This window comes from Emydura macquarii, unplaced genomic scaffold (genome assembly GCF_026122565.2).
Source record: "Emydura macquarii macquarii isolate MOO-44397 ecotype Brisbane River unplaced genomic scaffold, CSIRO-AGI_Emac_v2 contig_1253, whole genome shotgun sequence".
NCBI classification, from domain to species: domain Eukaryota; kingdom Metazoa; phylum Chordata; order Testudines; family Chelidae; genus Emydura; species Emydura macquarii.
Window position 1 is genome coordinate 664,512 of NW_027131390.1, and position 22,001 is coordinate 686,512.

The window sequence follows — 22,001 nt, forward strand, 5'->3', positions numbered from 1 at the left end:
TGTGTGTGTGTGTCGAGGGGCTCTCAGCTGCTCCAGCTTCTCCACTAGGTGCTGGTCTCCCTGCCCCAGCTCCAGGGCCTGCCGCCATCTGCAAAGCACCTGTGCAGCACAGCTTCCCAGCTGCTGCAGGACCACCACCAGCCCTAACCTAGCCCTGCAGCAGCCCCCTGCACAGGCTGCCCACCGGCTCCGACAGCCCAGGGGACGAGCGAGCAACACGAGAAGCCCCGCCCCTTCGCCGGGGAGTGGGCGGGGTCACATCACTTGACAGGCAGGTAACTTTCCACCTAGGCCCACGTGGTCCCGCAAGCCACGCCCTCCAATCCAGCCCCTTAGCTCGGATTGGCAGAGGGTGTACAGCGGTCCCTGCCCGTTTCCACAGCGATTGGTCGCTGGTGTGAGCCGGGCACGCCCCCTTCAGGCTCCGGCTCCTCTCTGTGTGCCAGGCTCCCCGGCTTCTTGCAGTTTCTCCGGGGCAGGCGGCGGAGCGGGACCGGCACCGCCAGGCTGCCAACCATGATCCTGTGTCCCCCGAGCACGGAGCACCCCCGTGGAAACCAGTGCCAGCGGCTGCAGGGCCAGGTGAGGACCGGGACCCCCCAGTGCCCCCCCCGAGACCAGCGCCTCCAGGGCCAGGGGAGAACCGGGACCCCCCAGTGCCCCCCCGGAGATCAGCGCCAGGACCGGGACCCCCCCCCCAAGGAAACCAGCGCCTCCAGGGCCAGAGGAGAACCGGGACCCCCCAGTGCTGCCCCGGAGACCAGTGCCAGGACCGGGATCCCCAGTTCCCCCCCTCTCCCCCCCGAAAACCAGGCCCCGCGGCTGCAGGGCCAGGGCAGGACCGGCCCCCCGTGCCCCCGGAAAGCAGGGCCAGGGGCGCAGGCGGATGATCCCCGTCCCGCTGCGCCCGGAGGCAGTCAGCTGTGCAGACCGCCTTCCCGGCGCCCCCACCCCCTTCTCCCACTCTCGGCGGCCGCTGCCCGCAGGTGCGGGGCTCGCTGGCCGCTGGTGAGTTGGGGAAGGAGGCTGGAAGCCGCCGCGGGCTCCTGGCCCCAGCGCCTCCCGAGACACCGTTCGTAGCCCTGGGGGGACCCGGGCCCTCCCGCCCGCCTTCGGCGGGTCCGCGCTGGGGCACGGGCCGCCCCTGCGGCTGGCTGGCGCGGGGCAGGAGGCCCTGCCGCAGCGTCCCCCCCGCGCCCGGCTGCAGCTCGGCCGGCCCGGCCCGGCCCGGCCCGGCTCGGCTCTTTGTCCTGGGATGCGGGATGCTCGTGCCTCCATCACTGCCAATCAAAGTTGTTTTTCTGCTTTCCTCCTGCGCTTCGCCGGGGGCCCGCCGGGGGCGCTGCGGCCCGCGCGCTGTGGCTGGTGCAGACAATGGGGCCGGCCGTGCGGGGGGCAGGCGCGGGCCGGCGCTGCGGGCGGCTCCTGCCGGTGCAGGGGTCGTGCTGGCCGGCCTCCCCGGCTGCGGCGGGCCGCCCCGCCCCGCCCGCTCCAAAGGACAGCTGCCCTGCCGGGCTGGCGGCTCTCCCGACCGCCCCCTGCAGCCTGCGCGGCTATAGCCTGCACCGAGAGACCAGCAGGTTCAAGGCTCTGCGGCCCCCGCAAATCTCCGCTCGCTCGGGCCGGACTTGCCAGTCTCTGCTCCTAGTGCGGAGGGCCTGGCTCCTGTGCTCCTCCGTGCGGGATCCGGGCCTGCTGGGTGCTTTGTGCTGCTGGGTGTTGCTGTTGGCACACTGCAGGCTGGGCCGCCCTGCAAGGAGATAGTCTAGCCCAGGGCTCTGCGGGTTCAGGCACAGTGAGGCTGGGTCCTACGCCTTCCTCCTCCCCTGCCTGCTTACTTGTCAGCTAATCCTGGGCATCAGGCAGGTTCTCTTCCGGAGTTACTCGCCCGCCCTGGAAAGCCTCAAACCATATGGCCCCAGCCAGCTCCTGGCAGATGGAAGTTGCTCTGGATGGTTAACGAATCCAGGAATGTGGGACACCAAATAGCCAGGAGGAGAAGTGGGGAGAAGAAAGCCTCTTCTGAGCCACTGTATGGTGTGGGGTTTCTGGAGTTCTGTGCGGTGGCACTCTCCCCCTGGGGCCCAGGACACGGGGTGTGTACGGGGGTGAAGGGAGAGGTCTTCGCCTCAGACAGTACCAACAGGTGCAAACATGCTCTGTCCTGACATGCATTGTGCAGTTCAGCTCCCCCTCTCAGGAAGTGCTCTCTGCAGACAGTTATTTACCCCTCATCACAGCCTTCTCCAGGCACTGGTGCCCATGCTGAAGTGGGGCGTGAGATGTCACAGGATTCCTTAGAGGCCCTTGGTACCTAAACAGCTTACAGACTTTCCAGCCAAAAGTGGGCTCCCCACTCCTGTCAGTGTACGTGATGTGGGGAGAAGAGAACAGATCCCTTAGGCCCTTGCTTCCCACACCTGCCCTCTGGAATGACACACTGGGAAAGATGGACTTGAGTTGATTTAGGTTTAGTGCGCAGTGACCATGGGAACTTGGGGGACGTGTCTGAATAGCCCAGGATGACTTCTGTACCTCCAAGGAGAGGTTGGGCACGTCTCTGCCTCCGTCCCGTGGGGTCAGGGAGTCAAGCCCTGGGGAGCAGAAATCCCAGAAACACAGAAAGGGAGTGACAGCGCTTGCTGCTCGGGGTCCTGCTTCGCCTGCCCACAGAATGACATCACTGCTTTAGGCTGAGCCAGAATTCAGATCTGTTTCTGGGAGCTCAGCCATGGAGCTAGGGGGAAGGGACTGAAGGCAGCGATACAGGGCCATGCTGAAAGTGAAGTCCTTGCGATTATGGCCTCTGAGCCCTAGGAAGCTGGGCCACTGCATTGTCACCAGACGCAGAAAAACACCAAAGCCGGATCTCTTTTGTCAGAGCTAAGAAATGGTCTTTTAAGAAAAGGGGGAGCTGGGGAACTTTGCACATTGCTTCACACACTCTCAGGCGCAGAGAGCGCTGGGCGGTAAGGGGGAACAGGAGTGTCTCAAAGAACCGCAGGAAAAGCCCTTTAAATAGTGAACAGAATGAGGAGAGCCTTTGAACATATGCCTTAAACCAGAACAGCGGCAGATCCTCCCCGCTGAGCTGCCATGGCTGGGACACTCCTCTTCAAGCTGCTGCCCCTGCTGCTGTGACCAGCCCCTGCTGCATCCCAGAACTGCCATCCTCCCAGCACCTTAGGAGTGGCATCGGCACTAGCAGGGGAAACTGACTCCTGAAAGATTGAAAAGCCACTAGGTCACTTTTTAAATGTATCGAACGTAAATGCTCCTCAAGTTCCCTGTATTGATGAGTGAGGAATTCAAGGCTGTGTGCCCTGGGCGCCGCTGCTAGCCTACGGGAATCCCATGCTCAGCTGCCCCTCTTCTAGTCTCTGGTCGATGCTCTGAAAAGTCTTTTCTCCCTCTTGGTTTTGGAGCTGTGAGCTGGGAAGGCGGCTGGCTTGACTCTTCTTCGCATGCATGCTGTTCAGAGGGTTGGTCAGTGCAGCTTGGCTCAGCTGTTGATTGGCCGATATCCCCGCATATGGAACAGGAAAGCTTGCTTGGGCAGCATCAATCATGGCGGGACTCTCCCCCCAGGAAGTGGGGGGAAGAGATTTGGAGAACTCAAATGAAGTGGCACCTGGGAACTGGACGAGACTCAGTCTTCCCAGGTGTGCCGCATGTAACCTAGCACTGGCAGTAGGGAACTGCATGAGAAAAGTAGCGTTTCCTCTTCATGTCTGAACCAGAGAGGTGACAGCAAGGGCAACGCTGAAGCTGGGGAGGAGTTGTGCAGGTTCTTGAAGGTGGGAATGAGGAATTGAACTGTGATACAGATGGAGAAGAGAACCCTAGGTAGGGTCTGGGGAGAGAAACTCCAGCTGGAGTGTCAGTGGGAACCTCGGGGACAGCTGCAGTAGCTGGACAGGACAGGTTTGGGAGTGGGGGAGAGAGGAAAGGGATGCATTTTGGAGCTGACAAGATTTAGTAAGACGATGGGCGGAGAATCAAATGAAAGCAAAGGTGAGAGTCTGGAATGTGCTAACAGTACTGGGTGGGGGAATAAGCAGTTCTTGTTGCTAGGTTGAGTATGAGCTGGGGCTGGAGACCATCAGGTACCATCTCAGGGGCAGACCTGCATAGAGCGCGTGAGGCTGGATCAGAGAGCGTAACTAAAGCCCGAGACTGGATGAGGTTATCCAGAAAAAGGGGATGAGGAGGGCCGCACTGGAGAGGGTTGGGACACCAGTGTATCCTGTGAAGGATGCACAGCGGTGTGTCTAACTTGCCTCTGTGTGCCCGTGTGGGTATTAGGATCTCTGGTTGGAAGCAATTTCCTTCTCAACTCCCTCCATTTCTACTGGATGCAGAAGGAATAAGTGCCCCCCCATCACATCAGTCCGTGTGCTATAATTACCCACCTGTAGAATAGCTTGACCCACTTGGGAATCTGTTTTATTCTGCAAAGCCTCTAAAGGACCCAATGAGAGAGACTGCTGCAGTTCTGTGATTGGGTCAGGGTTTGTATGTAGAGCGGTTGCCGTTATATACTGCAAAATCCTCTACCCAGAAAAAGAGGGAATTTCAAGGTAGAACAATAATGATTTCAAAGGCAACTCCTTCTGGACAATTACAATCTGAAAAGTGTCTCGTTGCCGTGGGGCTCAATCTCCCACGTCACCAGCTTCGTTTACAAGCTGTAGGATTACTTCCTAAAACGCCACCCAGGCCAGCTTCACTGCGAATCCAGCCAGCTTCTCCTGCGTCTTGCAGGATCACAACTAACTGACATTGGAACGAGCCAAGGACATGATGGGTAAAGCAGAATAGAATCCAGTTTGCCGGCCTACAGTCCCACTGACTTCTGCATTTCGAACTGGAGCAAAAGCATGTTTGCTGGCAGGTTGGTTTTTAGAGTGGGGGAAGACCCAGACGTGCACGGGAAGCAGGCATGCTGAGCAAGATGGAGCAATGCTGAGCATTTCTGTTTACTCACTTTTCTGACCGTGCCTGTCTTTGAATAGCCTCTCCAAAGTCGCACAGTTCAAAGTGAAACCTGGTCTGTGTCTCAGGCTACAGCAATGACTGGATTTCTTCCAGTGCACAGGTGACAGTGGGCTCTAAAGCTGCACGTGCACTGCAGCGTCCCCAAGAGTGAAATAAGTTGCCGGGCCTGGAGTGGACAGGGCTGTGTTGTTGCCACTCTTCCCCGTCTGAGGCCAGATTTAAGGGGCACTGTGGATTTTTACAAGAGAAATGATTGATTAAAATTTGATAAAACTGTTTCCTCTGCCCTGAGCCTTGGATCTTGCCTTAAACTATTAGACGTATTTTGAGGAGTGTTAAATTGTTTGCTCTCCATATTGTTATGACTGGGAGCCTAGGAAGGCAAGTTGGGTGTGTTTAAATACAAATCCTGCTTTCCTCTAGAGACAGCATGGCTGAGAAATAGATACACCCACTAGTTGCCAGTGGGACTTTGATGTAATATAAAATTTACATAGCTCTGATGCAAATACTGAAAGCGCTTTCTTCTTTAAAACCAGATACCATAAACGGTCTCCCCAGTTGGCCGGCAGTGCACCAATGAGCTGAGCCCTTCCGAGGGATTTAATAATCCTGTCCAACATCTGAACTAGCACAGGGGGTGATGGCTGCCTATGCCCACTTCACTCTGGCAGACAATGTGGTGGGGCCTCAGATCCCATTGTGGGGAAGGGCATAGCCACAGAGGTCATGGTCAGCAGTGCCACTTCTAACCCATCGTCCAGGCTTCCTCTGTTCTTGTGGGAGTATTCTAACATAATGTGCCTCGGTTTGGTGGATCTGGCTGATTTACAACAGGGCCCTCAGGTGAGAGGTTAGCATGGGAGGTTAGAATCCCTGGCTGGTAGCAGGAGTCACTTGTGGGTTGGGAGTTGCCTATGAGACTGGAGGAGGAGTTAACCTATAAACTCACTTTTTCATTAAATGACAATCTACCCAAAGAGACATTTCCTCTTCCCTCAGTTCTGCATATCTCCACTTGTGGGATGTGCCCCTGGTGCCATTGAGCTTTGGGAACCTTGTGGAAAATGGCGCCTGTTGAGTCCCTTTGTCACTGTGAGAACATATGACACTAAAAGTGCAGTGTGCCCATTCCCCTCAGTTCTTTCTTTCCAGTGGCTGCCTGTGGGCGTAGGACCTTTCTGGCTGGAGTGATCGCTGGGATTTGATTTCAGTTAGTCAGTTAATAGATGTTGTACAATGGCAGGCTACCCACTGAGATTTTATTCTGGGCCTAGAGCCCTTCGGCAACTTGAGCATGGCCAGCCAGGCATCCAAGGACTCCTCTGATCCGGGGGCAGACGTGCACATCCACTGCTCTTCCTGAGAGGAGCTCGTTCCCTGATCGCTGCTTGGTACGTCAGGTCTTCACACCACAGACTCTCTGACTGCTGGGCCATTCCACGCCTCCCCCACCGAGGAGTGCTCACAAGCGCTATGCCCGGATCCCAGCTCTTCTCAGCTGCCCCTATGAGAGGGTCAGAGCAGACTGTTCCCAGCTCCAAAGTGAAGGAGGACCCTAGCAGTGAGGCTGTTGGTGGGTAGATTGGATTGGTGGCTGCAGTGCCTGAGTCTGTCAGCACACTGGTGTAAGCCTTCTGGTGCTATGGCTAATCTCAGCTTCTAGGAAACCCATTAATACCCCGCATGAAACTTCCCAGGATCTCTGCAGAGGAGCAGTGCTGACTTCCCGTTGTCTGCCCAGTTAGCTGTGATGCCTGCTTGGAGGATGTTGGCCTGGCGCACTGTGGGTGTGCACTTGGGCACAGGGGAAGTTTGACTCCACCCTGCAGGTGTGGACATGAAGAACTGACTTTTCAATACCTCCCTTGCCACCACTGCAGTGGCTTTGGGGAATCCCTGCTACTGTACTTGGGTTGCTAGACCCACCCGAGGCAGGGTTACAGCACAGGAGAGCCAAACGTTAGCTGTCACCACACAGAGCTCTCGGAGTCATTGTGGCTAGTTCCCCAGCGGCTGGTGGCCCTGCCCCTGCTGCACAGCTTTTCGGAGGGAAATTCCAATCTCTATTTCAAATGGGCTCAGCGTGTTCGTTTAACTCCAAGCCATGTCCCACAGCTCTGTTTGTCCTTTGCTCTGCTTCCCCTGCGGAAGTATTTGTAGTGGCTGGTGGCCTGCAGGCTTTGGGGAGATGCCAGCTCCAGGGGCAAGCAGCACCCCCACTTCCAGAAGGGCAGCATGCCAGTTGGAAGATCATGCCTGAGTCCTATAGCTTGCTACAGCAGTCATGTCTCTGACTTCAGAGCTCAGCCGCCTTCTCCCCTTTAGGTCACAGAAGGAGGGCACCACCAACCCTCCAGCGAGCGCTAAACGGCCTCTTGTCACCCTATAACAGGCTCTCTGGGGATCCCTGCTGGTATTTCAGGCTGAGACCTGCAGGGGAGAAACAGCCCTCCTCTGGCCCATGGGGAGCTCCTACAGTAGAAAGGAGCTGAGCCTCCGGGGAGTCCATTCATGAACCCTAGTACCTTCCCTATGGCAGTGGCTCTCAACCTTCCCAGACTGCTGTACCCTCTCCGGAGGCTGATTTGTCTTGTGTACCCCAAGTTTCACCTCCCTTAAAAACGACTTGCTTACAAAATCAGACATAAAAATACAACCGTGTCACTGTACACTGTTACTGAAAAATGGCTTCCTGCCTCGTTTTTACCGGAGGGACACTAGCCCCTTGGAAATACTTTTGGAACATTGTCTGAGCTCAGTTTTTCTCCTTTGCCTGCAGCGGGCTTGTGGGGGGACAAACGCCCCACATGGATATAAACAAAAGAGGTGCCTGGCTCAGCTTCTCGGCATGCAGCAGGGAGAATAACAAGCCAGAAATTTGGGCTGAGTCCTCTGGATGCATGCGTTTCCCAGAGAAAGGGAAGTCCACCTCCTTTGGGAGAGCTGGCTTTCCTCGCCTGTCGAGCATGGGACCAAATGCTACGTATCGATTCTTTCAGACAGAGATTGTGAAACTATGTTTAAGAGGTCGGCAGCTACCTGAGACAAGCTATGGCTGTATCTCCCTTGTGTTCCTGGGAAGATATCCAAATAGAGGAATAGGAATTTCCTGTCTCACACACAGGCCTAGGAAAGTATTGGGCTGTTGCCCCTGGCTATTGCCATGGTTTGCCACATCCTATTGTCCAGACTGCTTCCAGCTGCTGCTGCAGGCTGCCAGGCCTCGCCACCACAGCTGGCCTTGGAGTGATGAGGCGCAGCAGCCTATCTATGGAAGAATAAGCCCACGATGTACTTCTCTCTAGCTCCCTGTCTTTCATTTTATAAGGCCTTACGATTCCTCAGTGTGCATAATCCAAATTCAAGCTGGGGTCACTACAGAAGGGAAACATGGCTCTCTTCCCTGGCGGTCAAGGACTGTGTGCATCTAACAGACTCCTCCTAGCTCTACATGGCCTCTGCAGGCAGCACCGCAGTCCCCCAACAATAAAAGTAGGGGTCGTGCCCTCCTCATGCTTTCACAGGCATGCTAACGTGGGTGGGTAGTGCTGCAAGCATGGAACTTCGCCTCCTGTGGATTCCATGCCCTAAGGGTGTCCCCCTGGAAAGAGAAAGGGGTGTAAATCTGCTTCTTGCAGGTATCTGGGGCCTGCAAAATTGCAGTCAGACACTCGGGTAAAGCCTTTCCCAGCTCATCGTGCTACTGTGGGAATTCCCTGGAAAACAGAGATTGTTCAGAAGCACTGGAAAAGTTGACTTACAGTGCAGACCCCTGCCAGGCACTACAGACAGAAAACAGGTTAGAGGGTAAGTCAGAGGCACCCAGGAAGTCCGAGTGAGAGAATACCACTCTGCAAGTGGGAGCTGGAAGAAAAGCAGGGTGCTGAGATGAGACTGCTAATTGACCTCAGTTGTCTCGGAGCTCTCTGCCTGACTCCCTGCCAGCCCTCTCTGGAACCAGAGCCATGATTGATTGTCAGGCTCTTCAGTCATTTGTCCCCAAGTTGAGACACCGCTTTGGTCAAAATAAGACATAGGACCTTTCGTTAATGATCTGGAGGATGGGGTGAATTGCGCCCTCCGCAAGTTTGCAGATGACACGAAGCGTAGGGGAGAGGTAGGTAGAATACAGAGTGCCCTAGACACATTGGAGGATTGGGCCAAAAGGAATCTGATGACGTTCAACAAGGCCAAGTGCAGAGTCCTGCACTTAGGATGGAAGAGTGACACTGAGTGACAGTGCTATGGTAAGAAAGAAACCCTTAGACGGAGGAAGCACTTGCTGTATGAGGATAACAGGGTTCATGTGCATTGCCATGTAGCTCTTGGCCCTGAAACAGCGCAGCTGGCACTGGCTTGTCTGCAAACTGCCTGTGACCGTGTTCCCCTGCAGGGAGGGGAACTCTTGGGACAACACTGTCTGTACTCCAACTCACTGGTGGGAGGAGACGTGGGGCCCTCCTGCCAGTTTTGGGTTAGCTGGATATCACCTGTCTCCAGCTTCTTTTCAAAAGGAGTGGAGCTGCTGCTTCCCGCAGGTGTGCCCGTTCTCCTGACGCAGGCTGGAGGGTAGAAGTACTGGCCAGCCCCATGAAAGCCAGACAGGCATGGAAGCCCTGCACTTTCTAAACTGGAATAAGGGCCTTGCACACCAGCACAAACTGAAGTGGAAAAGCCCTGATGAATCCGACTTGCTCCAGTCCCACAGGACAAATGCAAGATTACTTCTATTCTCCAGAGCTTCAGCCACTCTTCAAGCCCCAAGAAATGGTGCTTCCAGCCCTTCCCATAGGAAGACTATTCCACACCCTAACTGGACGTGACTCAGGCAGCTTCCAGTTTAACAACAGGGTAAAGTCATTCCTGTTTCAAACAAGTTCCCCCTTCACAGCCAGTACAAGCTGCCTGCTTCAGCCTTGTCTGGCAGAGTCTGATCATGGAAATGGCTGTTGTCGAACTCTGGCCTTCCCCTTAGTAGGCTCAGGTCAGAGAACCAGACAGGAAGAATCTGCCCCAAAACAAGGGAAATCCCAGCTTCCCTTTTGACATTGACTGCTTTGCTCCCTTCCCACAGGCCACTGCTGCGACGCTGGGACTCTGCACTCCCCAGTGGACTCTGAGTTCCCAAATGCAAGCCAGCTCCTGGTGGAGTGGGTCTGCTCTAACACGGGCGCTCTGTCTCCCTTAGGTAGTGAGGATGACCAGTAGCGACAAAGAACGGCCACAGTTCCTGTTTGTGAAAGCCCTGGCCAGCCGGGGGCGCCTGGAGGCAGTGACACAACAGATGGGCTACCACCCCCAGTACCTGGACAGCTTCCTAAAGATGCAGCACTACCTGCTTCACATGGATGGCCCGCTGCCGTTTGATTGCAGACACTACATTGCCATCATGGTACGTGCCAAACCGTCAGCTTCCTGGAAAGCAGCTGAAGTAAAGCCCTCCTTCCTGGTCCTATGGCAACTGCTTGCAAGCACGTAACGGTAGCCTGCAGGGGCACTCAGAGCTTAGCTGGCTGATAGCCAGTATCCAGTGGCTCCCATGTCTCCATGGAAGGCTCACTGATAGGGGAGGCAAGAGTTTGCTCTGCCATGGGTTGCCGTTATTCTGTGCTGCCAGTCTGGGGTCAGCTCTTCCCTGCAGAAGGCCCCCGCTCACTTCTGTGTCTTGCATCCCTCTGCAGGAGCTTGGAATATCCTTTGTGGCTTGCCACTGTCCAGGCTCCAAAGCCTCTTGTTAGGAGGTGCCCTGAGACTTCATGCTCAGCTGGAGTCTTCAGAGAGGTGCCTGAGCTGATTCCCTGGGGTGGTGCCCCCCAATGGTCCAGGAATGCCCTGTGGGGACAGGGGCAGGTGCCTGCTGCACACTGGACTGTCCTATGGAGGAGCTGCTAGGGCTGTGCTTCACGTACTGAGGCTCTGAGTTACTCTTGCAGGCAGCTGCTCGGCACCAGTGCTGGTACCTGGTGAATTTGCACATGCTACAGTTCCTGCGAGTGGGGGGAGATCCCCAATGGCTGCGGGGCCTGGAATTCATCCCGCCCAAACTCCGCAATCTTAATGAAATCAACAAGATACTGGCTCATCGGCCTTGGCTTATCAGCAAGGAACACATAGAGGTAATGCATACACGGTGTGGATGTGAAGAGTCTGGGTGTGGACAGAGGGGAGGGATTCCAGAGACCGGAACGAGAAGGGCAGATAAGGCTGAGAGCTGCCAGCTCCTCCCGCCATCTATGGGAGCCCTTGCAGATTCCTCCTGGAGGGGGCCTGGCATGAAGAGGGAGGAGACCTGGGGTGAGTCACTGGAGGAGGGTGCATCTTGGATAGGATAGCCAGTACCCAGTCTGTTTGCCTGCTGTGCTATCAGTCTGTCTTTCTGACCGGCCCCACAGAAACTGCTGAAGATCAGTGAGCAGAGCTGGTCTCTGGCGGAGCTGGTCCACGCTGTTGTCCTTGTGGCGCATCACCATGCTCTGGCCAGCTTTGTCTTTGGTTGCGGCTGTGAGCAGGAGTGGCTGGAGGGCAGGAGTATGCTGCAGCCAATGGTGCCAGGGAACCAGTGCTTCTGTGAGTCGGCCAGTGGGAGCAGCTGTAATCTGGAGCTGCTGCGCATCAACCGCAAACGGGTGAGCCACCCAAGACTGAACTCTCCCAGCGGCCGGGGGCCAGCAGAACGAGGGCTGCTGGCTAAGTCGTGTGTTGTCTTCCCACACAGTCTCTGGATTCCTGTGTGGAGCTAGAGTCACTACGGGAACGTACCCAGAGGATCCACCTGGCGACGGAGGGCCGAGAGGAGATGAGGCCACCACAGCAAGAGAGAGAGGAAGGTAATACAGAGGGTGGGCTGGTGCCCCAGGAGAAGGGCAAGCCCCCCAGTTCAAGCCTGTCCTTGTAGAGGCTGCAGGTGCCACCCAAGACTCTCCTCTCTTTCTAAGACCAGAAAGATGTGCCACAAAGAATTAGCTCCAAACTGCATGCACTGCAAAGTATTTAGTGGGGGCCACCTGAGTGTGGAACTGGGAGTTAGTGTCCTGGAACCGCTTGTTAATCCGCACCCTTCCAGCTAGGTAGAGAAGACTGATGATGTTTGCCAGGAGCTTAGAGACTAGGAATAGCAGAGGAAATGACAAATGTGGCTAACATGCCTTGAGGCTATAGGGAACCTGAGAAGTAATGATGCTGAAGAGACCTTTCTTTCCCCACGAGAGAGAAAGGAAGTGGCACTGATTGGTCTATTTCAAAAGACAAGTGAAGAAAGTCCTACAGAATGTTGTAGGAATCAGTTTTGCCGTGGGAGAATGGCTTAGAGGGGATGTAAAACTCATGAAACTTGGACCAGAGCTCTTGGCTGGATTGGCTCTTCACTGGCTATGCAAGTTCAGTCAGAGGGGCTGGGGGTTGGAATTCCAGGCCCTAGGAGATCTCTCTAGAGGGAGACAATGCCCCCCTTACTGCTGGATGCTGCACACGCTCTTGGCAGATCTGTTCCAATCTCCCCTGTGGATGGTGGTGGGCTCTCTCTCCCTGTCAGATTTTGATGGGGAAATCATCAGTGCCACGGATCTCTCCTGCTACGTGCTGGACCCTGACTTTGGATACCAGGACTTTGCCAGGCGGGATGAAGATCAGACCCAGATATTTAGAGTCCAGGTGAGTGTCTTGTTCTCTTTTTATGGGGTGACTGTGGAAGGCAGGAGCAGAGTCTGTGCCCAGGATCTTTGTTCCTTGCCTCAGTAGGGTGAGAGAATCCCATGCGGTGGCTCTAAGCTCATATGCCTTATACTAAAGCAACAGCGTCTGCAGGAAGGGATGTAAACCAGAGTGAGTGAAGGCTACCGCAGCCCCTGTCCCACCCTCATGGTGAGGTGTCGCTCTGAAAAGTGACTGTAAAAATGCCCATTACGGAGGGAGAGGAGTCAGAGCTGCTGAGCCCTTGGGGACAGATAAATATTCTGCTGTTGCGGCTCTTGGCCTTGCGGGTCTACCACAGCTCATGGGGGAGCTAGATTCTGTTCAGCAAAGGTCCAGTAGCAGGATCAGATGTCATCTTGCACCTGGACAATCACTCTGGAGGCAGGTGTAACTGAGGGCGGGGTTTGGCTGCTGGGAGAGCAGGAAAGCCAGTGGCTGTTCAGGTTCCAGCAAGAGCTTGTCCTGTCTGAGACATAATACCCACTGGACACAATGCTGCTTTCAGCCTCAGTGGCTGTTCCACTGGCCTAGTCACGGGACACCTGCCCTGAGTTCCCCCTCTGGCACTGAAGGCGGCTTGTTCTGTTTGGCAGGATTACTCGTGGGAAGACCATGGATTCTCACTGGTAAACCGACTCTACTCTGATGTCGGCCACCTCCTGGATGAGAAGTTTCGTACAGTTGATGGTCTCCAGAGCAATGCCATGGCCAAGCGGCAAGGCTGTGAATCTTCTGTCTTCAAACGGGGCATCTGGAATTATATCCACTGCATGTTTGGAATCAGGTATCCCAGCCCCACAGGGTGAGAGGGGGAAGGGTCTCAGCACAAGGCCTAACTGAAGAAAATCTAACTCTTAGCTATGTGTGATCTGACCGGAAAAGGAGAGGAGATGAGCTTGGCCTGGGAAAAGGGGATGTTACAGTGACCTCAGTGCCCCCAATTGTGGGCCATCTTCCAGACTGGTTAAGAGAGTCCTTGAGTAATTAAATAGGGATAGGTTGACATGAGCCTTCAACATGACTGAGCTTTGGGATGACATGGTTGCCCAAGCTGCCTGCTCAGGCCCCTTTTCAGAATGTCCTGTGGGAGTGGCTCAGGTATGGCTTATGTGGGGTAGCCGCACAATTGTTTTGTTAGGTTTGCTGCTCTGGGCTGGACTGCAGTCAGAAGCCTCCCTAAGCAAGGTGTTGCATTACATCCCCAAGTGTCCGTTACTGCCACTCCTGATTGTAAGCCTAGTGCCTCCAACTCAGTAAGCAGCAAGGGCCTGACACAAGCAGTCACTCCAGCTCCTTGGGCTGGCATCCGGATCCTGTCAAAGGCTGTGGCAGGTGGGCGCATGAAAGCTGGTTCTCACGTGTGCCCTCGTGCTCTCTTCCCACAGGTACGACGACTATGATTACGCAGAAGTGAATCACTTACTGGAGCGGATGCTCAAAGTTTACATTAAAACTGTGACTTGTTGCCCAGAGAAGACGAACCCAGAAATGTTCAGCCGGTTCTGGAAGCAGTTCAAGCACAGTGAAAAGGTACAGGGGCTCGGAGGAGAGCATGGCACGTCTAATATCTCCTTGTAGTCTTTGGCCAGTTCTTTGAGCCAGCAATGCTTCAAAGGAAGCTTGTGCAGCTGTTGGGTTGGGAGCAATGGCGGGAGGGGAACAGAGCCTGAAGACTTGTGACAAGGTCCTCCTTTCAAACCAAAGAGGTGTCAGAGGATCCAGAGAGCAGGAATTGGGTGCTCATGTGGGGCTGGAACTGGGCATTGGGCTGTGACTCCTGGCCATTCTGATTGGTCTCCAAGATTGCTTGCAGCTCCATCTGTAGTGTTTGTTGCCTGTGCTGAACTGCGCAGTGTTGAAGAGCTGCAGTAACCCAGGAGAAGCAAAGCCTGTGTGTGTGTCCACGTCTACCCCTGTGTGGGTGCCAGTCTAGCTTGCAAGGCCCATGGGAGGAGTAGCTGCTCCCCCACTGGAGTGAGTCTCTACAGGAGTCCTGGCAGCCAGGGCCCCTGACTGCCACTTCCTCTGTATCTGCTCCTGCAGTGATGGCAGCAGCCTGGGGGAGGGAGGGAACTTGTGGTGAGTCTACAGGGCCAAGAAAGCCATACTGGGGGTTGGTCTGGATCTACTTAAACATCCCTCCTGCTTGCCGCTTCTCCAGTGCAGGCAGCTCACATACCCTGCAGCATTAGCAGTTCTCTAGCTTTGCAAATCCACCCTCGGGGCACAGCCCTCTCCAAAAATCTGACTGATTCCCTGTCCAGGCCAGAAGGAATCCATTAGCATTTAAACATCAGGCATGTGAAGGGCTCAGTGCCCCTGGGCCGCCCCCTTTAGCTTCCCTCTCACAGTGGTGCCTGCAGCTCACTGCTCTGAGCAAATTACATAAAGCCTAAGCCCCTCTTTTGCTTCCTTAGGTCCACGTGAACCTTCTCATCCTGGAAGCCAGAATGCAAGCTGAGCTCCTGTATGCACTGCGAGCAATTACCCAGTACATGATCTCCTAGAGAGTAGGGGGGCTGGGTTATGGCAGGGGCGGCACAGGCATCCCTGTCTCTCCATGGACTCCACACTTGAACCATCATGCTGGAAGTGACTGTGATGGGTTTCTCTAACTTACTTGACTGTTCCATTTCTATGGGGCACGATGAGTGCCCTTGTTATGTGCAATTACCAAGCTGTGAGGCAACTCCATGCTGCTGTGATGTCGGTGTGAAGCTGGAGACTTGAACATGTCCATGGTGGACTCCCAAAGACAAGGGGGGAGGGAGGGGAAGGGCAGAGAGAGGGCACAGGTCTCTTTTAAAGAGATGGGCTGGATCAGAAGTGCTCTAACCATCCTCAGTGAAGAAGTCCCTTCTTCTAGGTAGCACGGGGAACCTGTCCCTTGAGGTAGCCGAGTGCAGGATTCTCTCGGTGCTCCAGCCCGTGCACAGTAGGAAGCCTGTTTCCTTTCCAACAGCAGCGTCACGCTGGGCGTGGCTGGCTGCTCAGAAGCAGCTCCTTCTGGTGTGTAGCTGGGGGACGATGAAGCTGGCTGAGGAGTATCACAATCACGGGTGGCTTGTGGGGGTGGTTTGAAGTCTCCTTTAGTCACAGGAGCAGAAGGGCACTGGTTCTGACCCAGCTTCTCAAAGATGAGCAGATCCTCCCCCTCCCCCAACACCATACTGCCGGGAGACATAGCTCCAGTACGTGCTCCTTGCCACTCGTGTCACTGTGCCAACCGCCAGGAGTGACACAAGTAGCCAAGCTGTGGAGTGGTCAGCATGCTGTGTTCTCCCAGGGCTGGCTCCCGATGGTGTCCGCTGCAAACGCTTCACTTCTGGGTGACCCGGGCCAGGCCTCTCGGGTGTCAGGACTTGGACCTGAATCCCACCCTCTGGGGCTCCAGAAAGCAAAGGTGGCTCATTGCACCCAAAACGTGAGCCGGGTCCTAGCCAATGCTGCACGAGCCCTACGCCTGGTCACTTGCTGCTCAGTATTGCCATGTGGGCCATGGTCCTGTTTGCTCTTAGCAAGCCAAGTACACGGGACAGCCTCAGTAACCTCCCATCGTGGGAATGGCACCCCTAGGACCGGAGCAGCCTCCACCTCCCAGTTATAACCCACACATGGGCCTGCACCTCGTTCTCTCGGGGATGGGCAGAGTCCATATACTGCAGCGCTCCTCATGACCGTGGGAGGGACTGAGCAGTAACAACCTGCCCTGCGCCTGTGACTGCTCGGGCTGGAGGCAGGCATGCTGGGCCGGGGCCCCCAGCCTTGGCTCAGATGGCTGGCCTGGTTCTAGAGGGACATTCAGGTAAGGGCTGTGCACAGAGGTCCCTGCTCCAAAGAGCTTTTGGGGGGGAGAGGACACAGCTGGGCCCTTCATCGTGCCTGGTTTGGAGGAGAAGGGGCTGTGAGGTCAGTCGGAGGCACACTGCTTTGGTCAACCTGTTTACTGCGTAAATGTATGGAGAGAGAACCTTGTGTTTGGAAGCTACAGAAAAAGCCTATTTTTGCTATAAATATGACGATGTTTGACACAGAGCTGCACCTGGCTCATTTCTCATCAGGGGATGGGGGAGCTGACCCCAAACTCTGCTTTAGGTACAAGGCGGTGTGGTCCATCCACACTGCCTGCAGAGCTGGTGGCAGATGGCTAAGCTGCACTGGCATAGCTGGGGAGAAGCTTGTGCCATGGCTCTCTACAAGAGATCTGGTCATCAGTGTTCTTCAGGGCCTGCGTTTCTGATGTCTCCTAGAGTTGTCTGAGCCCCTGGAGATGCCGCAGGGCCATGTGGGCTGCATGGCTGGTCAAAGCCAGGGCTATTCCTGTCTTGCCTCAGGGGGCCCTTTGGCTCTATGGTACTAGGAGCTGATGGACAGTAAGTAGAAATCTGTCCCTCTTCGTAAATGAGCCTGCTAGCTCTGGTGCTTTGGCCAAACTCCATCTCCTCTCTCCCTCTGCAGCATTTCTTCCCTTGCTGTCCAGAACAGCTTTGGTTCTTGCTCTGCTCTGCTCTGCTCTGCAGCTTCCAGGGAGTTTGACTAGGACACGAAAGGGTGAACTGAACCTACAGACTTCCCTGCAAGAAAGAAGCAATGCCCCCACAGGTGCGTGGGGGTTCCCCCAACTAGGTTGTAGGACAGGAGAGAGTTTAAGGCTTCAGTCCTGCCAGCAGCAGCCTGCCTTCAAAGAAGACGGATGGGCAAGTGAATTGTTGTGGCTCCCTGAAATAGCAAAAGGCGGGCAAACAGTTCAGCGGGCTTTCTGGCCTTCAACTAAATATCTCTTGAAAAGACAGAGCCAAGGCTGTGCTGGGGCTGATGACAATGTGGAAGCGGATGCTCCTTTCCGATGCTAATTATCTGCACTTTGGGCCAATTAAGCTTTAAGATGTGAAACCAAGCAGATCCCATGGGATTCTATCACTTGTGAATAGAGTGAGGAGAAGGGGAGTAGAAATGTTTGGATTTTTTTTTTTTTTGGCAGTGTATTTGCTGGAAAAGGGCAGTTTTAGTCAACCTGAAACTACTTGCAAACATGTCTAATTTGCCAGATAGTTTTGACTGAAGTGGAAAAAATCAGTGTTTCTGAAAACTTCAACTCTATGGACAGTAGCAGCCAAAAAGGCTAACAATGTTAAGACCTATTAGACAAGGGATAGAAAAATATCATAATGTACTATATAAATCCTTGGTGCACCCACACCTTGAATGCTGTGTCCCGTTCTGCTTGCCCAATCTCAAAAAGGCTAGAGTGGAACTGGGAAAGGTACAGAGCAGGACATCGAAGATGGTCAAGGTATGAAAAGGCTTCCCTCTCAGGAGAGACTAAAATGACTAGGTCAGTTCAGCTTAGACAAAAGACTAAGGGGGGATATGCTAGAGATGTGGAAAAAATGAATACAGAAGTGTTATTTACCCTCTCCCACAATACAAAAACGATGGCTCATCCAATTAAATTAATAGGCAGCAGGCTTAATGCAAACTAGAGGCTGTACTTTTAGACAATGCACAATTAACCTGTGGAACGCATTGCTTCGGATGTTGTGATGCCAAAAGTACTGGGTTCAGAAAAGTAGGTAAGTTGATGGAAGATAGGTCCATCAATGGCTATTATCCAAGGTAGTAAGAGATGTGACCCTATCTCTCTAACTGCCAAGAGCTGGGAGGGGAAGATGGGGTGGATCATTCCTACTGTCCTTTTTCGTATGCTGCCCATGAAGGGCTGATGCTGGCCCCTGTCAGTGTCAGGACACGAAATGGACCATTGGTCTGCCCCAGCATGGCCATTCTTATGTCGAGATTTCAGTAACTTCAGCATTTCAATTTGACCTGAAACTTCTCAGCTGCAGGCATTTTTCAGAAAAGCAAAGCACTATGCGAAATGCTGAAGTTCTCTTATAACCTTTAACTCAGAGGCTGTTGTTCATCCTGGCAATTCATAACACAGTTATTAGGCCAGAGGAGCGAGTGAGGCTAGAGCCTGGAGGCCTGACCCTCAAATAATTTTTTTTCTAATCCCCAGTAGAGGGGGAAAACACACACTACTCTACTTCTGGCTCTGTGGCGACACTTAACAAATGAAACGACTAAGCCTCAACTAGGTAATACAGCAGTTCTCAAACTTCATTGCTCCCCTATCCCCTTCTGACAACAAAAATTACCACAGGACCCTGGGTGGTCTGGAACCTGAGCCCTGCCATTCTGGGCTGAAGCCCTCAGGCTGGGGTGTTAACCCTGGGCAATGGGGCTCAGGCTGTGGCTGCAGCTCTAGGGCCCCAGCAAATCAAACCCTGACAACCCCATTAAAATGGGTCCTGACCCACACTTTGAGAACTGCTGGGTTAATAAGTGGCTCTGGCTACTTGAGCCAAGCAGGGACTCATGAAGCATGAGATGGTCAGAGGCTTGAAGGCATTAGCACAGTCACTCTGTTATTACCATCAGAGCATGGGATCTGCAGCGCCCCTCCTTACAGCCCCATTAACAGTGTGTGTCAGAGGCAAGGAGAGGTTCCACCATATTTCTACTGCCCTACAGCATTACAGAAGGGGGGGGCACCCTTCGCTGCTTAGAATGGCCTGACTCAACCTCTCTCATAACCTTGCATTCAAATTCTCTCTTCGAAGGGGAAAAAGTTGAAGGTATCGGGCTTGTACTTTCCTTGAACCAGCAATTGTGAATTTAATCTGAGCTGTCAGGGAAGCTTTCTAGGCTCCATGCTAACCCCTGATTAAACAGGAGAGCACTTGAGTCCCATGGCTGTGCCCTCTTCCAGCAGGAGTGAAAAAGTGGAAGCTCCTCTTAACTTAAAAGAAAGGGGAAGTTAAAATACAGTCACTTTAAATTCCTGGCTCCTCTGCTCTGTATAGACGCTAACCCCAGGGCACAGTAGGTATTCAACACTCCCCTTCTAATAGGGGCAGTGTTCCTGCTCACTTTGGGACCACAGAATCAAAGCAGAGGACCTGGCCGTGGCATTCACAGCACTGCTAGCCGTAGCCTTTTCCAAGTAGGGGGGTCGTTCCCTCTTTCATAGCTGGACTTGGGAGCTGTAGACTTACTCTGTTAATCCCCAGTCAGATGTGCTTTTTGCATGCTTCAGCACTTGCGTGTAGTGCTTGCTCTCCTCAGAGGTTACAGTCAGGGAACTTTTGGAAAGGGGAATCACTAAGGAGCTGTTCCAGAGGGGTAGCCGTGTTAGTCTGTATACAGCAAAAACGACAAGCGTCCTATAGCAGCTTAAAGACTAACAGATTTAATTTCTGCAGGCATAAGCTTTCGTGGGCTTTAACCCACTTCGTCAGAGGTAAGGAGCTGAAAACCTTACTGAGTGTGTCTTCAGAAAGCTGCGTGAGTGCTGCTGCCCATTCACCAGCAGGTGGCATGCCAGGGCCACCCCTGAGCTGTGCATGCCCCCAGGTGGTTCTCTGCAGGGCCCGTGGCAGGGTGGGAGACCCTGGCACCTGACTGATTAAAGCAGACACTCCTCAGCAGTGCTTAATCTGTGCCACGGCTAACCGCTAGGATTGGCAATTCATAACCCTGGCACTTCTGGGCCTGCCGCTTCAGTCATGAATGTAGAAAAATTGCTTGAGCTCTGGCCCCTCTTTCCTTACAAATTAAGCACTGCTCATCATCTCAACCATTGAGCTGCAGCAGAGGAAAGTCTTCTCCTGTCTCAGTTTTCAGAAACCCCTGAAGTTCTGCTGCAGCAGGAGCGTGATGGAATAGAAGGGGAGGAGGCAGAGTGGCATGCGAGAGCCCCGCAGCTGTGCAGGGAAATGCTGAACACTGCAATCTCTCCAGCCTGGGAAAGGGCAGAGCAGGAAATGATCAGACCCTGTTCTTTCTCCCAGCCAATCCCTGCTTCAGTTAACAGGCTTGCTTGTGGCCTGTGACAGGAGCACTGGCCTAGGCACGTTGGGGTGCTAAGGAGAAAAAGGGTGTGCAGTAAAGCAGCTGCTGTAAGGGTAAAGGGGGAGGAAGGAGCCCTGGCCCTGCCCTGCAGCAGCAGCCTGCTGTGGGGACAGTGCAAGAGATGCAGCATTTGAAAAGGGTGATCCCAGGAAACTCAGGGGCAAGGCTCCCAGCTGCTACTTGAAGCACTGTGGTTCCACAGAGCCAGAGCTTCAGGAGTCCACACAGAGACAGCCTGAGCTGTGGGCACCCAACCAGCGAGGAGGGTGGGGGCTGACAAGCTTACAAAACCTCCTTGACCTAAGCCACCAGCCTTGTGCAGGTAGCACCATCTGGTTGCAGTGTAAGCAGCTCCTGCTTGTTCATCACCGGCCACCCACTTCTAGCCACACGGGACAGCCTCAGAGAGACTCCCTGGTGCCAGCAAACAGGGCCAGTCTCCACAGTTGCTGCTACACCAGCACACACAGGTCCTGTGCTTCTTCATATTCCCTTCTTCAGCGGAGTCGTGCACAATTCAATACACCTCAGGCTCCTCAGAGCCTATTGCTGATCCCGTTTGTTGACTCTCGACCCTCGCAGGCAGCACCCTGCATCCATCCCTTGGCTGGGAGGGCAGCAGCTGCCATGTGCGTGTGCTCCACAGGAGCAGTGTAGCCGGGGCTACAGCATGATCCTGCCAATCAAACATTTAAACAACATCGTTGCTGTTTTTCTTAGCACCTCCATCCCTGAGTAGCTTCTAGCTCAGCCACAGCACAGCTGTTCACAGGAGATTAACACATGCCACATACAGACCAAAATGTAAAACAAACAGAGAAGGGGAAATTATTTAAACCTAGTTCAGGGCCAGGAAACAGACCTGCTCCAGCTAAGAAGTGAGTTAGACACGAGGTTGCAGCAGGAAAAGGCAGTCACGTGATGATACTGGAGACTGGGTTAGTTAAAAGCACTAGGAGTGGGATATAGGAAACTTCAGGTGGATTTAAATAGCAGGGAACTCCCGTGTAAACAGTTCAACTCCCCAAAGGTAGGGCAATGACCATACAGGGCAGTGGATTGTAGAGCCTTCACGCGCGATGGAGCAAACACCTTGGCAGTTTTGTCCTACTCTCAGCCTTCTTCTAGTGCTGGTTCAGTTCCATCAGCGGTAGTAGTAGTAGTAGAAGCCTGCGTCTGGGGTGGGATCTAGACAGGCACGGACATTTTTACCATCACATCGTTGAGCCCTGCCAGAGCATGTCTATACCCTACAAATCCTGGTGAGGGCTGGCCCCTGTTGCTCCACCTCTCCTGCTGCTGTTGGGAAGTTTGTCTTCATTAAGCCTCTCCTTCCAGGATGATAGCCTCCCAGCCACCACTCCCCTGGAAAAGAACCTTTGCCAACACCTGGA

General features: G+C 54.2%; 1 protein-coding gene across 1 annotated transcript; it reads left to right on the forward strand.

Annotated features, from left to right (window-relative positions):
- The first annotated feature begins 494 nt into the window (after positions 1 to 494).
- Positions 495 to 17,566, forward strand: LOC137153005 (sestrin-3-like). The gene is made up of 9 exons (XM_067547961.1): positions 495 to 582; positions 10,190 to 10,393; positions 10,935 to 11,117; positions 11,394 to 11,627; positions 11,717 to 11,828; positions 12,533 to 12,651; positions 13,287 to 13,477; positions 14,079 to 14,223; positions 15,111 to 17,566. The coding sequence occupies exons 1-9, from the start codon at positions 517 to 519 to the stop codon at positions 15,198 to 15,200; spliced, it is 1,344 nt and encodes a 447-aa protein (XP_067404062.1). The 5' UTR covers positions 495 to 516; the 3' UTR covers positions 15,201 to 17,566.
- Positions 17,567 to 22,001: the final 4,435 nt, after the last annotated feature.

Excerpts from the sequence above, each read along its gene's own strand:
- LOC137153005 (XM_067547961.1), top strand. The coding sequence starts at position 517 with ATGATCCTGTGTCCCCCGAGCACGGAGCACCCCCGTGGAAACCAGTGC. Across the intron at positions 11,829-12,532 it reads ACAGCAAGAGAGAGAGGAAG|ATTTTGATGGGGAAATCATC; the intron begins GTAATACAGAGG and ends TCTCCCTGTCAG. Across the intron at positions 13,478-14,078 it reads CACTGCATGTTTGGAATCAG|GTACGACGACTATGATTACG; the intron begins GTATCCCAGCCC and ends CTCTTCCCACAG.